This window comes from Carettochelys insculpta, chromosome 17 (genome assembly GCF_033958435.1).
Source record: "Carettochelys insculpta isolate YL-2023 chromosome 17, ASM3395843v1, whole genome shotgun sequence".
NCBI lineage: Eukaryota > Metazoa > Chordata > Testudines > Carettochelyidae > Carettochelys > Carettochelys insculpta.
This window is the reverse complement of record NC_134153.1, coordinates 3,892,068-3,908,256: the sequence shown is the minus strand read 5'-3', so window position 1 is coordinate 3,908,256 and position 16,189 is coordinate 3,892,068. Positions and strand designations below refer to the sequence as shown.

The 16,189-nt window shown below is 57.0% G+C and overlaps 1 protein-coding gene across 1 annotated transcript; it reads right to left on the bottom strand.

The window, feature by feature from the left end:
* Positions 1–2,208: 2,208 nt before the first annotated feature.
* On the bottom strand, positions 2,209–14,085 carry PSMF1 (proteasome inhibitor subunit 1). Its single transcript, XM_075011410.1, has 7 exons — positions 13,769–14,085; positions 11,615–11,767; positions 10,748–10,830; positions 8,659–8,853; positions 6,575–6,628; positions 4,003–4,161; positions 2,209–3,836 (listed from the first exon to the last, which is right to left on the bottom strand). Exons 1-7 carry the CDS (start codon positions 13,895–13,897, stop codon positions 3,785–3,787), a joined length of 825 nt encoding a protein of 274 aa, XP_074867511.1. The 5' UTR covers positions 13,898–14,085; the 3' UTR covers positions 2,209–3,784.
* Positions 14,086–16,189: the final 2,104 nt, after the last annotated feature.

The following is a 16,189-nucleotide window of genomic DNA, read 5'->3' as shown; positions in this document are numbered from 1 at the left end:
CTGCAGAGCCTTTCCCCAGGTGAAGCAATTTCCTTGTCCTCATTTGCTCTGCAATCCAGGGGTGAAAGTAACTTCAGCTTTCTAACTGGTGCAAGTCATTGTCTGTGCGCTGCTCTTAAAACAATGGTGACAGAAAGCACCGATTGACATTTGTTCATTCATTCTCTTTCTTTCGGGCTGTCTCATATTCACGTGCCTTTTCTGCTCAGGCTTTTTCTCTACATAAGAACCCCCACAAATAAAATTCATCCCCTTTCCCTTGCTTTCTGGTCCAGTCACGCACAGGAGACAGCCAACTCTCTTCTCTGCTGCTACCGCTGGCCAGTCCATGGCCCATGTTTCAGTGGGGCAAGGGGAAGGGGAGGCTGGCTGGGAACCCCCTGTGGGGGAGGATGCCAGTACTAAAGGAATCCCAATGGCTCAGAGCCCTGCAAAGCAGGAAAGCAAATGGGGGCCTTGCACTGGGGACTGGTCAGGGCTTTGCTGGAGTTCTTTAGCTGTTGCACATGAGCAGGGACAAAGGGGTCTCCCTGCTGCCCAAGTGGGGAGAGGTCGGAACAAGCGAAGCTCAGAACATTGGCTGCAGTGGGGGCTTAGGGTGCTCTACGCCTCTGCTCCCCAGTTCTCCAGCTCCAAAGCCTGAGGGGCCAAACCTGTCAGGTGCAGAGCTCCCTTCACTCCCATTGGCTGCTGTGTGTGGGAGCTGAGCACCTTGCTGGATCAGGCCTTTCATGCAGCAGAGCAGGGCATGTGCGCTCAGCACTGGCCGAGCAGTGGGCATCCTGCCCTTCTAAACTCAGCTGCCCCCCAGCAGCCTTCCTTTAGCAGCATGGGAAAGCTCTTCCCTTGCCTACGCACCCCCAGTTGTCCCTCTCTTGCCAGGGCACGGCTGCTTTGGCTCAGGGTATCCGTGTTAGAGTGGCTAATATCTCAGACCACGCTGGCTGTCGGCTTCTCTGCGTTGTCTCCTGGCTTGCCCAAGGGTGGGCAGATGGAGGAACAGGGAGATCCTAGCGTGGACGGTCAGTGCTTGAGGAGCGCCGCTGTACCTGTCGTGGCCGTTTGTGCCGGGCATTAGGCAGCTGTTGCTTTGCTAGTGGGCTCAGCCCCGAAAAGCGCACAGCCCCCTGGAAGAGAAGGCAGCAGAGGAGCGCGTCTTCCACCCAGGAACGAGAACTTCCTGACGGCCCCTTTCTTGGTACCTGGGGACCTACCTGCATGTCAGAAGTCAGCTCAGTGCGGCGCCTCTCTGCTCTGCCACCATGGGGAGATCAGGGCTGCGCAAGAAGTTCACCCATGAGCAGGTTCATTTAGTACCTGCCCAGCGACGCCCCTGCAAGGGATGGTTGGAAACAACTGACAGTTCAACTTATTTTACTAAACTTTTCCAGGCTCGGTCTTCGGTGCAGAGCCCCATTTGCTAACGGCAATGGCCATCCTTTGGGAAAATCAGCTGCCTTCCTTAGGGCTACCTGAAAAAGTCACAGAGCCCCTCAAAAGGCTTTGAATAGCCTTTGCTCCAGAGCAGAGGGGCATGGGGCGTGGAGGGCAGGGTGCTGGGAGAATATGAAATTGCAGCATAGGCGCCTGAAGGAACCACGGTCCCAAATGCAGGAGCTGGCCATGGTGCTGAAACAATGCTCTGGCTGGGGCTCTGCAACTCATCCTGGGTGCTCTGTGCAACTACCCTGAGCAGCAGAGTGTGCTGAGAACCCAGTGGTTATCCCCTACAGCTGTCTGGAAAGCAAATGTCTGGGCAGTTGTGGGGTGCGGGGGGATCAAGGGAAGAACTGATTCCCCCGCCCCCTTTTGCTTTCTCCTTTTGGACACAGCTGCCTGAAGATGGCATCTGGGACATAAGACCACCAGTGATTTTTTGATCACCTAGCCAGAGCTAATGTGGATCTTTCCTTGGCTTGGACGTTTACCTAATGCAGATACCTGGCCTTTCAAATAAAGTTCCCAACTGTCTGCCAAGGGAAAAGGCAGCAGATGTGACTCATCAGCTTCACAGTCCCGATTTTCTACTAATTAAAAAAAAAAAAATCATGTGGACCCATCCACAACAATCTGAAATTTCTAAGTAGGAAGGAAAGGTAGAGGATGGGGAAGCCCGAGAGAAGGTTTGTTTTGGCACTGAACTGTGGCTGCGGTGCTGAAATTAGGAGAAGCTGTCTTACGTCGGAGGAGGGATCCAAGAGCAGGAAGCACATTGCAACAGCGCAAGTTTTTATTTTAGTTATAAGAGTCTTAAAAAAACAAACCAAGAGAAGAATCTGCGACAACTTTTTCAAAAGGAACTAACACTGCTGGGTCCCAGCTCAAGGATCCTGCAAGCGGGCAGTACTTTCTGAATATGTTAGGAACCTCCCCTCTGAAAATCTGCCCCTCTACGGCCCCCAGACACAGGGGCACCCCAAAATCCAGAGTCACTTTGGAAAACTGACAACAATGAGTTCAGCTGGACAGGATCAGCAGAAAATAGGAACTGTCTCGTTAACAGACCACTCAGGTGTGGCTGAATTAACAAAGCAAAGAACAGAGGGCTGGAAAATCCCTCCTGTAAAACATAAGGGAGTCAAAGTACAACAGCTCTAAGCAGCAGCCACATTCTTAATTATATCACCACACCCGGAAAGAAAATAAAAACCACCCTGACATCTCAGGGACTCCAACACAGTTTCTAAGTGCTGGGAATCCCCCCAAATGAATGGAGTTACTAGAGATTCCATTGCACCCGGGGGAGAAAAAAAAAAACATTATCCATCTTCATGTATGTCCCCACCATATTCCTGCTGTGCATTTGAGATATAGTCAATGCCATCTTCCCACTGGCTGTGTAAAAATCCCTCACAGCAGTAAGGTGGGAGAGACTTAAAAATCAACACATGCACTCGTAAAACCACCCAAACCAGCAGCGGCAGGATCTGAAACTAATGGGAGCTTTTGTAACTGACTAAATAGCATGTCGGTGCCTTTAGAGCTAGGGGCCCGATGATCGGCTGGTGTGAATCAGCGTAGCCCCACTGAAGCCAATGCAATTAGATCGAGTGACACCAGCTGAGGATCTGGCCATGCCGCTCCAGAGGCAGCAATGCAAAGAATGAATCCATTGCCTCAATGATCCTTCCTAATCTCTTGTTCAACTGCCAGCTGAGGGGCCAAGTTAAGCCCACAGCAGGGAGAAACTACAGGTGCCTCTAAAGAAATCCATCCCGGTGGCCACATCAACTCCTCCGCAGCTCAGCGCACTTCTGGCCAGGCCTGTTTGAGAGGGACCTGTGGCCAGCTGGCACGTGGGACTCTGCACCAGCCAGCGCGTCAAGACCAAGACTGTACCCAACAGGTGCTGAGAACTGAAAGTTTCTCTCTAACAATAAACAAGTGAGTAAATCCCAGAGCCAAGATCACATCCTTCCCCAGAAAGCAGCAGAAGAAAAGCCAAGTAACGACCTTTTTTCAATGCAGTACTCCTACAGCAATTCCAGCTCTGAACAACACGCTCCCAGCGGCCTTCAGTTCCCAGTGCACTGCAGTCATGTTGCAACAGGTGTTAGTTACAAAGGCTGAGGGATTTCCCCAGGGCAGCAGGCAGAGCCCATAGGGAAAGAGACGAGATCCATGCACTGGCTTCTCCACTGTTATAGATGCAGTGAAGCCTCTGAAGCTGATCTGCAGCGTAGGGGAGAAAACTACTGCTGAGGACACCAGAAGTCCTCCAAAAAGGGATCAGGCGGGGAAAGGACGCTTCTCTCTCTCCGGGAAGCAGGCGGCAGGAACGTCCTCACATGAACATGTCGTCGTAACCCGGAGGGGGAAGGTGATCTGGGTCTGGCCTGCAGTAGGAAAGGGACGCAGAGAGGGAAGTCACGAGAGGAGCCACGTGGTCCGACGCCGCCCGCCAAACCAGAGTCAAGAGATTGGGTGCAACTTGCCAACAGGACAACTCCAGCATGGTTATGGTCAGGGACGCAACACGCACACACACACTTGGTTACCCACCCTGCAGAACGGCTCCCCACAGGTCCAAAGGGGTCGAATCTGGCACCTGGCGGGACGGCCCCAGGAGGAAGCCTGCTTGGGAGACCTGACGACGGGTCGATAAGAGGCTGCCGAAAGCCAGAGCGGAGTGGATCAGCGATCATCCCACCCCTGCGGCCCCTGGGAGGAAGAAGAAAGGTGGATGAGGACAAAGTCACAGTGAGCTCCACCCGGGGATAAGAGTGACCAGCTCCCACCGCCTCTGAGTTGGGAGCCCAGTGGCCGGGGTGGCCTGGAAATCTGATTCCCGTTGTTAAAGCGAAGCGTGTGACCACGGGCCGGATGATGTGTCCCCAGCCCAGCAGAGCACCTGTGGGGACAGTCACTCACCAGGGCCCAGAGCGTGCGGTTAGGTGCACACACGAGGCCGGAGGACTACAGGTGCAGGTACCTCCACAAGGATGAGACCTTGCACCTTAGACTCATTTACAACCAGGCTCTGTGGTCCGCTCCAGCCATGGAAAGGGGCCGTAGAGTGAATGAGAATCAGCCCCCTCTGTCCATTGCCTGCTGTCACCCCCTCTTTGGACTTGTCCACACTGGGACAGAAGAGTTCAAACCTTTGCAAACCAACACGGTGTAAAACAGGGCTCAGCACAGATGGGGGCTGTTGTAGTTATTTTACTGCGGGCTGTGATTGCTTCACTCTGGGGGACACATCCTGCACAGGGTGCTCAGCAGTGTTCCCTGTAAGCTGAGCACTTGGGAGGGCTGCCCAGCTGGTTAACAGAGCACCCAGAGCCAACAGGATGTGGGTCTATTGATGGTGGACATCTGCACAGGCTCTGATGTAAATAAAATTTATTCCACACATGGATGGAAAAAAATTACAAGGAACACCGGGGCTGAGTGGTGTCAGTTCACACATGTTCTGCCGCCGTGGTGTCCAATGCACTAGCCACTAGCCGCCTGTGGCTACTGGCCTGGTTGACTGTGGCTAGCTGGCTCAAACCACAAATATATTTTTCAGGCTAATGTGGCGAGTTCGCTATAGCTGCGGCTGGTGCTGCAGAACTGGTTGGACCCCACCACGTGACCGGGAAATGACAAACACCTTTGCCGACCTGACTTCCCGTCCTCAATTCACGTTCGGAAGAACTGCAAAATAGACACCTGCATCTTTTGCAATCCAACAGCCACCTAGGGAGGGGGCTGAGTGACCAACCGGGGGGCAGCTCAGCAGCAGGGCGGGTTCCACATTCCTGCAGCTTCTCCAAGAAGCCAAGAGACACGCCGTGCCCCTTGGGAGGCTACTGGAGACGCCAGTGAGCCAGCCCACCCACTGCTGCCGGCCTGTGATGTGCTAGGAATGGTCAGCCACCTCCTGCCTTGCTTTCCTGCTCTGCTGGATCATTATTCTTTGCAGTCATTTAGCTCTCTGCTTTCAGTTGCCTCTGATTAAATGCAGCGCTTCCTGCCCAGGGCAACGCTGCAAGAGTTCCCAGAACCCTCCTCTGGGACCAAAGGTCAGGAGCCGTTTCCAGACCCTTCGGCCAGGTTCAGCTGCTTGCAGCTGTGTCAGGCGATGCGCTGCCTTCGTAGGCTAGTCTGCCTGCCTCGGGCTGGAGCCTTGGGAGGCCACCGCAACAGCAGCAAGGAGCATCAGCCACAGCATGGCCTGCAAGACCTGGCCACTCCTGGCAAGCCCCACAACTGCTCCATAGAGGGCACTTTGGAAAGAGACACCCCTTTAGGAGGGAGGGAAGGCAAGGACCCTCCCTGATTTCCCTCTCTTGGGGTAGGCAGGCTGCTTTCCAGCCCCCTCCGAGCCCTCCGCTGCAAGCTCCGCCCTACTCTCCGGCGGGTATTTCCCGGAGATCCCTTTCTAGCCCACTCTTGAAGAACAAAGCCCTTGAAGGGGAAATAAACCAGCAGCTCCAAACAACAGGACATCCAGGACTCCCTAGTGAGCTGGTTAATGTTCCCAGGGACTGGCTTGATTTGGTTCCACTGTTTCTTTTAACTGGAATGGAAAGTGAGGCGTCCGTCCCCCTTCCCCACCAAAGGGGGCTGAAGCCCCAAGCAGACACAAAGCATCCTCCAGCATCTCCCTCTGGCTTCCAGCTCCTCTCAGCCTCACACGGCAGGGGGCGGCTGCCGCTCCCCTCTGCTCTACCGTGCGCCAAAACAGCCCCACAGAGCCAACGGGGGCAGGCAAAGCCACATATTAAATTGGAGGCTTAAATTCACTTCACTACGTCTTTTGCTTTGATATGCTGGAAGAATTACTGCGTGGTAAATAGATCCCAGCTGATTATTAAACAGAGGCGGGCTGTGACGAATCAGCTACGCAAGAGCAGGGATTTCAGTGCAGTATTAAAAGCACATGTTGGTTTCAAACCAGCAATTGGTCTCTGGCACTTTACACGCAAAAACTGTTTCATTGAAGCCTCTGTTGGAGACACCTCCCTGAAAACACCAGCAGGTTATTTCAGTGGCTCCCCGCACCTCCCTGTGGACCTGGGGGAGCAGATCTGCGCTGGGGGGCAGGGGCTGAATTGCTGGGGGCAGATCCTCTCCTGGGGATACTCACCCAAAGGGGTCCAGGTCCTCTCCCCCCACTGCAAAGGGACCCAGGGGGTCCGGCCTGAAACACAAGACACGATTACCCCAGTGAGAGGTGTCAGGCTGTGTCCTCCGGCAGGCGGGTGTGGCGAATCAGAGAGGGGCTGGAAGGAAGGATCGAGACCATGCGGCCGTGTGCCCGTGGGTCTGGCAGAAGGCCGCTGCAGAGGATGCTGTAGTTGGAGCTCAATATATGATGCTCCCTGTGCAGGCTGGTGTTATCAGCAGGTCTCCAGGGCAGGCGTGTCTGGCGTGCTGCCATGAAGTGGCCTGCGGCTTTAATTTGCACGGAAACGGGATGGAGGAGACCCCGGGCACAGTCCCTGCAGTTACCACCCCCGGGTGCGAGAGGGAGCCCGCCTGCCTGCAGCTGCCATCTGCTCCGCGCGAGGCGGAGGCAAGCTCAGCAAAACCAGCAAACCGCCAGCACAGCCCTGGGCAGAGCCTGAGAAGCGCCAGGTGGGCCGGGTCAGTTCAGGGGCGGGTTCCCAAGCCGCAGCAGAGCCGGTGACAAATGGAAACCCGGCTCCTGGGAGTGCCAGCGGGGGCCTGGCAGGGACAGAGCCAGCTTTCAACACTCACTTGGTGCCCTTTGTGTCTGGCGTTAACGACAGCTGAGCGCAGCGCCCCGCTGGTCAGCACTGGCAGCCACGTCTCAGCCCCCACCCCCCACCGCCAGCCAGGGGAGGAGGGGGGAGCGGGTTTGTAGCAATCTGGTGGTACCCAGCACACCCAAAGCCCACCCCACTCCCCCATCTGCCTCAGGCTCCAGGAGGGAGCAGGGACGCAGAGCGCGAGGTCTGGGCGGGAGTTGGGGTGTAGCAGGGCCGAGGTGCTAGGACCGGGGAGGGAACGTGATCATGTGAGGGGGTGAGGGGCACAGGTGCTGGGATGGAGCTGGGGGGTACACACTCTGGGACGGAGCGAGGGGGGGGCACCCTTCTCCGGCAGTGGCTCTTGGGGGGGGGGGGGAGAGGGCAGGGGATCCCCCGGTGCTGTTGCCCAGAGACTCTGCCCCCACTTACCACGGGGGCGCTTGGGGGGGCGCACCGGGAGGTGACGGCAGCTGTGCAGAGCGAGTGGGCAGGGGGCCCTTCTGGGCTGCCGACGGTGGGGCCCGCCATCCCCTTTCAAATTGCCTGGGAGGTGCATGTGGGCTGGGGCATGGCACAGAGGAGGGGTGGGGTGAGGTGGCAGGCGGGGACCCCCTCAGAGCCCCTCCCACCATGAGAACACAGCGCCACACCTGTCCAGCAGGGGCTCCCTCCCCAGCCCCCCTCCGGGGAGCTCAACCATCTGCCCTCTCGCCATCGGTCACACCACCCTCCTGCCTGCTGGCCGGCCCCCTCGCATACAGCCCTGCTGGTCTCCACCACCTGAACTGAGGGCTGGCCCCAGCGTAGCTCTCCCATTGCTGGGCTGCCTCCTTCCCCAGGGGAGCCCCTTGTCCCCCCAGCCCTGTGCCCCCCAGGCCGGCCTGCTTCTCTCCTTGTTCTGACCCCGCCCCACTCTGGCTGCAGGCCCCTACCCTAACCCTGGCACCCTCCCGACCGATCCCACAGCTAGGGGCAGGTCCAGCCCATCTCTGCCCAATGAATCCCTCCATGCCTGGTCCAACACGGCTCTTCCACCTTCTGCCCCAAGCAGCAACCCCTGACTCAAGGGATGGGAGGGGAAGGGGTCCTCTGAAACCCAAGGCACAGCTGGGGGAGGAACACAGGCGGGGTGGGGTCCCAGCACGGGTGGGCCAGACTAGAGGGAAGCCAGCCAGTGCCCCAGGCCAGCAGCCTCCAGGGTCAGCGTGAGGGGTGAACGAGGTGCATGAGCTTTACACCCAGGGCAGGTGAGGGGAGCCCGGGCCAAGGCTTTTTTCAAAGCTCCCCTTGGACTCCTCGAAGGACTGAAAACAGAGCCAGGCCAGGTCTGCGGCAGAGGCTGGGCGGAAAGGAACAGGGGTCTCTGGGGAGCCAGATGCTCCGCCGGTGCATTCCCACCTCCTTCGAAAGAGGAGCAAGTTTGGCTGCTCCAGCTCGGCGCCAGCGTCTCGCTCACCAGGACGGCTGCCGGCCGCCCAGAGGCTGCCGGGGAGGGATCCTTAAGGGGTCGTAATCCTGAGTGGAGGCAGGCGGGTCCTTCCTCTCGGCCTCAGGCTCCTTTTCTGGGTCGTCCTTCGCTTTGGGAGCCCCCAGTGGAGAGATGATGCCGGTGACGATCCGGGTCTGCAGCTCCTCTGTGTTCTTATACACCCTGCAGGGCGGGGAGGGAGCGTCCGAGCTGAGAACTGGACAACACCCCCCATAGCCTGGCAGGAAGGGTTCAGCGTGACGGGCCCCCTTGTGACACACACAGAACAACCGTCACTTCCACCCCCCAGCAGCACCAGGCATGCTCATCCCGCCTCCCTGGCCAGGCGGCTCCCGGATGGCTGCGTGCGAGAGGGAGCTGTAAGGAGTCGGGCCGGTTTCTCATTCGGAATTGCTGGCCGGTGGCCAAGCTGAGCTGTCCCCATCTGCAAATGGAGGGGCTGGTAAAACGGGAGTAAAAACTGCTGGAGCAGAGCAATTTCAGGGCACACGGCACTGGGGTCTGCTGGCATCTCGGGCGAGACGCAGAGTTTGGGTGCTGAGCAGACAGCACCCGGCTAAGTCCGGTTTTCACCCAGCTTTGCAGTGGAGTTGACGGAGGGGAGGGAATGACAGAACATCCCGACTGGATAGCACAGACCACCCCACCCCTGCAGCGTTGCTCCTTAGAACACGCCTCGGCTGCTTTGTCCAGCGTTGCGCCCGAGGGCTCAAGCCACAGTGCATCCGCTCCCTCCCACGTCCGGTGCCAGCATTCCCCAGGTGAGACTCTTCCCCAGGTACACGTGCAGGGCTGCATGCATTCATCTCAGGAAATGCAATCACTTCCCCACTGCCAGTTGGTAGCAGATGTCTGTACCGGGGGGGGCGGGCGGGGGCGGGGTACAGACCATCAGCTCCCTGGGGACATGGTCTGTGTGTTCCTGCAGGGCACAGGTGACAATCAGAGTCACAGAACCAGCCAGAGGCTCAGCTGGGATTAGAACCCCCAACGCAGCGAGCTCCCAGGCCTGTGCTGAGCCAGGAGCCACATGGCCCAACTCCATCTTTTCTCCCAGCCTCCTGGTTGCTGTCCAGGAATGGGGGAGGAGAACACACAGGACTAGTTAAGCATCTTCTACAACTACAGGTTTCTGCTACAGAACCCTCTGCTCCCCTGGGTTATTTCACTTCCCACCTCATCTCCGCCAACAGCCCTTGTCAGGAATGAACGCAGGGAAAGGGTTAACCCTTACAGAGACAACTCTGCAAAGGGGGCCGGTAAGCCCATGGGAGGAAGAGAGACTTTTCTGAACCGAGAACAATTGCAGCCTGAGGGATCTTTGTCTGTGTGGCTGCAGAGGAGAACAGAGAGAAATGATTACTCCTAAGCAGCTGGAATGAATCCAGTAAATCCCCTGGCCGTCTCATAATCAGCCACAGATATGCAAGGAGAAGGCAAACGTGTAGTTAGATGTGATCAGGTTATGGTTATTTTGAATTTGGGGTGGACTCTCTTCCCCCCAGTGGCTTTGGTTAATGACTTCTTTCGCCTACACTCTGTAACGTCTAAGCTGAATCCCAAGGAAGTAATTCTCTGTGCTGCAACCAGTTTGCTGGAGTTAATTTCTCTTGTTTTGTGAACAAATTACTTTTTTCTTAAGCAAATGGTTTGATCCCTGCGTCCTGGAGAAGAGTCTGAGCATATTCATGCCTTAGACTGAAAGGCCAGCTAGCTGGGCGCAGCTCCTTGGGGCCAAGCTCTCTCCTAAGGGACGGAGAAGAGCCGAGGGCTTATCCCACAGGGAGACATCCCCAGGTGTGTCTTCCTGAGTTAGTTTTTTTTGTTTTTTACTTGAGTGATGGGAGCCACCCCATCCCAGGGTCAGGGAATCTGTGCTCTTGGGGAATTTTTTAAGGAGATCTTTTACAGGCCAGGGATTTTTAAGGTGGCCAGCCCCCATTTTCTGCACTCGGAGTGTCAGAGTGGGGAGGAAGCCTCACCCCCCTCTCCCCGCCCATGCAACTCCCTCAGGGCTCAGGTCCTTAGGTGGGCAATCGCCCCAAAATGCAGTTACCTGTGGAAATCATCCAGGTGCTCCACGTCGATGTAATCTGCCACAGTCAAGGTCAAATCCGCCACCTGCTTTGAGCCGCAATCCTGGGACGGACAAACAACACGCTGCTTCAGCAGCCACGCTCATGGGGTGCAGGGGGAGAGCAGACAGCAGCAAAATAGAGGCGCGGGGAGGTACCGACACAGGGCTATCACTGGAGTTTGCTCCTCTCCTGGCACTTGGCAGTGCAGGAGCCACGTCTGGGTTCCCGACTGTCTCAATCCAAGGGCCACCAGCTCTCCCAGTTTGGGCTGCACAGGGTGCGCCAGACCCTGCGCTGATGCTCAATCAGCGGGAGAGGCATCATTACAAAGCAGACGGGGCAGTCTGGCAACCAGCCTCCAGAACATCACAGTTTCAGCGTAACGACGTCTGACTTCAGCCCCCTGCTTCACACACCTCCTGGGCCAGATCCTTGGCTGGTGGGTCCAGGCACCGCTCCATAGCAGGCCTGAAGCGACACCTGTTTATGCCAGCAGTGGAACTGCCCCAGGGGCAAGCTCGACCCCCACCCCCAATCAGCACACCCTTCAAGCTTCGGAGGCTGTCCTGCACCAAGCTCCTCCCTGATGGCGGGATGCTGAATCGCATCCAGCCAGCACCAGAGCTGGCTTGCACTATCTTCCCCTCAGCTGCTGGGTTTCCACTCCCGCTCAAGAGGCGCCAAGGGCACTGGGGGACACAGGAGGCCAGGAAGATGGATGCTCGAGTGAGCTGTTCCCTGTCCCCCCTGCCAACAGGGAGGGCCTGAGTCCCCATCTCCTAGGGAGCACGGACAGCCTGTTGGGCCTGAGGCTTACACAGTGCCCGGCCAGCCGGGGACCTCACCATGACGTTGAGAATCATGCTGCCATCCACCATGATGGCTTTCAGCAGGAGCTCACGGCGGTCGTCCATGGACTTGTAACGCAGCGCGTACAGGTCCTTGTCGGCATTCCATCCGGCCGGCAGCAGCTCCGATTTCCTCTCATTGGGACCCGGCTGCACAACGATATCGGCGAGAACAAGCTGGAATCGCAGCTGAGACCAATGGGAACAGATCCCAGCTGGATGCAGGAAGCTAGCGAGAGGTTTAAACCTCCCTAAGGGATTGCATTGCTCTCTGCCTGGGTCCGACTGCGGAATCAGGGCCCTGGGTGGGTACTGCTGTACAGGACTGAGCCTATCACATAGGGTGACCTGCATCAGTCCTACAAAAAAATGCTCTAAACAAACCTCTCCTGGAGTCACGAGCAAACTAGAGACAGCCCCGAGTAGGGTGTTAGCAGCTGGTGATAATTAACCCAACTTCCTTCTAAAGGAGTCGCCAGACCAAAACCTTTACAGCTCTCTTAAGACCCAATCCTGTACTTAGTTGCTACCCTGTACAATGCTCACCACTGCGAGTAATCCCCAGCCACCTCTCGCTGCAAAACCCAGGAGTGTTCTTACATGGAGATGGATAATTCAGTATAAAACTGCAGCGAAGTCAAGGCATTGTGGTTTTCACCTCAACATACCTGAGTGACGTGAGCCCAGACAGGGGTAAGGTATAGATGGACATGATATGCAGAGGTAAGAACTACAGGCTTGTCTACGCTGCCGGGAAGATCGACCCGGAGCTTGATTTTGCATGTCCGGTAAAGACGTGGGAAACGGATCTGTCTGGGGTCCTCGCTCCCATCGATCTTCTTTAGTGACGACAGTCACGTAACTCAATTTCCAATACGTCGATTCTAGCTATGGAACTGCCCTATCCAGAACTGCATATCTGAAATCGATGTTCAGATCCAGCAGAGACCTGGCCTACCTGTATCTTGTCCGCTCTGGGACCTCACATCAAGGTGAGAAACAGCTCGATGTAAAAATCCACTGATTTTTTCAGGGATGACCTGGCTCCCCAAGCTTAGCAGAGTTCACAGGATCGGGCCCTGTAAACTAATCCACCTGGGCTTACAACCATGGCCTTCAGCAGCGTTCCAGCCAGCTGTGAAGCATCAGTGAAACTAAGTGGCTGTTCCCACGCGTAAGGCAAAGAACCTTCCCACCACTCTGGCTGATGTGGGCACTACAGGGTCATTACGGTTTCCTGAAACACCAAGCAGTCCCCTAGCATCTTAAAGACGAGCAAATGTACCTATTAGCTAACGAGCTTTGTGGGTAAAACAAATCAACATGTTAGTCTTTAAGGCGCTACAGGACTGCTTGTTATTCGTGAAGCTGCAGGTTAACACGGCGCCCGGTCTCAGGCTATTTGTTACGGTTCGTCTGTCGGAGAGCACTGGCATCTTTTAAAAGGGACATTATAAACAATCTGCACCGACGGTTAAAAATTCATGGGTTTAAAGAGCCACCGCGAGAGAAAGAGCGGAGGAAAGTCGGCCGCACCCACCGAGTCCCCGAAATGGACTGGGGCGCAGCTTTACGCCGTATAAACAAATAAACTCCCAGGCAACCCTCAGGCTGAGCGCAGCCCGTCTGAGTCTGGAAATCAGGACAACCGGCCGGGCCCAGGCTCGTTGTTTCCGGGCAGACACCAGCAGCCTGTGGCCTGGCGCTGGCTGCAACACGCCCCAAGAATGGAAACGAAAGTGAAAGTGAGCAGGGGGCTCGCTCAGCCCAGCCGGGGCTCAGGGCCTGGGACAAGGAGCCAAAGCGCAGGAACAGCGCAGGCCCTAACCCTGCGGGGGCTCTTCGCAGCCAGGCACCGGGCCGGGTCTTCTCCTTCCTGCCCCCAGTGACTGAGCGGCCCCGGCTCTGGGCTTAGCAGCCAGACAGCGCAGCGGGGTAGCCCGGGCCCCTCTCCCCCTCTGCGCACGCCGGTTACACCCTCCCCCTCCCGGGCCGGGCTCACGGGGGGGGGGGGTCCCCTGCTGCACCCCCCTCCCAGCGCTTACAGCCGGGCTCGCGGCAGCCCTGCGGGGCTTTGCGCAGCGCCTAGCACGGCCCGGCCCGGCCCGGCCCGGTAACGCCCCCCGCCCCTTGCAGGCTGCGCGCCCCTACCTGGTCCCCGCGGCCCAGCGCCCGGTACTGGTGCGTGAGCAGCTGCCAGTGCACGAAGCAGAGCAGCGCGTCCTGCGCGCACGACAGCCCGGCCGCCTGCGAGGCGTGCAGCAGCTCCAGGCCGGCCATGCTGCGCCCGCCCCGGTGCCCGCGCCGGCCGGGCCCCGCGGGAAACGCGCCGCCGGCGCCCGGGTTCCGCCGCGAGGGGGCGGGGCCGGCGCGGGCTCTGGGCTCCCGCAGCAGCGGGGCGGGGGCTGCACAGGCGCTGCGGGGTCGGGGACTCGCCTCCCCGCTGCGCGCTGGTGGGGGGGGGGAGGGTGGCACGTGGGGTGTGACGCGGTGGGGGAGGGGGAGGGAGGATTTCCTTCCCCTGCTTCGGGTGCGTGTTTCCTGGTGCCCCGGAGTCACGTGAGCCGGGTGCCTCAGTTTCCCCGGCGGCGGCAGCAGTGCGGAGCGGGGAGGGGAGGGTCGGTGCGGGAGCTCCGTGGTGTGAGCACTGGGCTGCTAAGCCCAGGGCTGTGAGCTCGGTCCCTCGGGGGCCAGGCAGGGATCGGGGGCAAATCGGGTAAAAAAGGGGAAAAAAATAATAGCCAGAGGGTGCTTGGTCCTGCCAAGAGGGCCGGGGACTGGACTTGGTGACTCCCTGCCCAGGTCCCTTCCAGCTCTGTGAGATGAGTGATGATGTCCCCCTGTATTCAGTGGCCCTGCCGGCACTTTGCAGCCCCGGTGACACCTTCCTTCCCCAGGCAACGGGAGGGGCCCGGCTAGTGTGACTTGGGAGTGGGGAAGTCTGGTCTGGCAGGAGGGCTGGAGACCCCCTCTCCCAGGATGGATCGTACGGATGGTTTCTGTGCTGACAGGTCTGTTCTATGCTGTGTCCCTCTGGCCTGATAACCCTGCAGGATGACAAGTAACAGAGAGGGAGCCGTGTTGCCCTCTGAGCTGGAGTGGAAGGCAGAGCCCAGGAGTGATGCTGGCTTCACATCAGTGCCAGATCGGATGACTACCTTTGAAATCAGTGAACGTGCTTGGGTGGAAGACTGCCGTGAGTGACTGAAGAATTGGACCCTCTTTGTATTGAAAGGAACAGGCATCAATGTTTCTTCTAATTGTTTTCCATCCATGCACAGAATAAATGTTGTTACGGGCACCGAGACGTATGCAGCCGGGCGCCACCAAACTCAATTTACCGTCAGGCCAGTGCCAGTCCTGAAACCTTCCTAGTGGGCCGGTGGGCAGCCAGGGAAGGCAGGGCTCCAGGGAAGGGTCTCCATGCATTTCCCAGCCCCATCTGCCGCCCGTGAGTGAAAGGGGTTACGTGTACCAAAGTTTTGGGAACCACTGCCTCATGAGGAGACGGTTATCTCCAGAACAGTTCAGACTATGGGAATAGGAAGCCAGGTGCTGTTGTAATCCACCCACCGAAGGGTGTAGGCCACTGTCCCACGTGTCAGTGAGTTAGTCTGTATCTTCAAAAACAACAAAAAGTCCTGTGGCACCTTATAGACTACCAGATATTTCAGAGCACAAGCTTTTGTGGGCAAAGACCCGCTTCATCGGATGCATGAGTGGGGTAAAGAGGAGGGTCTGAAGAGGGAGGGTCAGAGTTGACAAGGTCTGTTCAGTCAGGGAGGATGTGGCCCATTATCAGTAGTTAATGTGCAGGTGTGAACATCAAGAGCGGAGAGGCTGCTTTTGTAAGGGGCCGACCACTCCCAATCTCTGTTCAGTCCTTGGTTGTTGGAGTCAAATTTGCAAATGAACTGCAGCTCTGAAGTCTCTTTGGTGGTTTTGAAGTTTTGTCGTCGTAGGACTGCTACTTTTAAATCTGTTACCGAGTGTTCAGGGAGAGTGAAGCGTTCTCCTACAGGTTTTTGTACATTACCATTCCTGATGTCTGAGTTATGTCCATTTATTCTTTTACGTAGAAAAATGTAGTGGCACCTAGACCATTTACAGAACAAATGAATGAGCCCTCCCTAGGAACTTAGTTGAGCATTAGAGGCTCCTGCACTGAGCTCCAGCAAGCCCAGGTTCAAGTCTGATTGTGGGCAGTTACACCATATAGTGAAGTCCTGTAGTCACCAAAGCCATATTCTTGTCCAGTGCTTAGGAGGTGTGTCTGCACAGCCATCAAAGGTGTGACTGAAGCACAATTTGGCAGTGGCAGGCTGGCACAGCTAAAAATAGCTGCAAAAACAGAGCAGACTGGGAGTCACTGCAGGTTGTACAAGTACAGCAAGGGACCCTGGGTATGGACGTGTATTACAAGCCTGCATATGTCTGTATCACCACTGCTAATTTTAGCCATGCAGGCTAGGTTGCAGCTCCTGCAGGTAGACAGAGGGAGCTGCAATAACTCAGTGGAGATGTCCCTTATGAATCTCATGGGTGCAGAAATATTATCCCTGCAAAAGGAAT

Excerpts from the sequence above, each read along its gene's own strand:
- PSMF1 (XM_075011410.1), bottom strand. The coding sequence starts at position 13,897 with ATGGCCGGCCTGGAGCTGCTGCACGCCTCGCAGGCGGCCGGGCTGTCG. Across the intron at positions 10,831-11,614 it reads GCATGATTCTCAACGTCATG|GATTGCGGCTCAAAGCAGGT; the intron begins GTGAGGTCCCCG and ends TGTCCGTCCCAG. Across the intron at positions 6,629-8,658 it reads GGCGGCCGGCAGCCGTCCTG|GCCGGACCCCCTGGGTCCCT; the intron begins GTGAGCGAGACG and ends CTTGTGTTTCAG.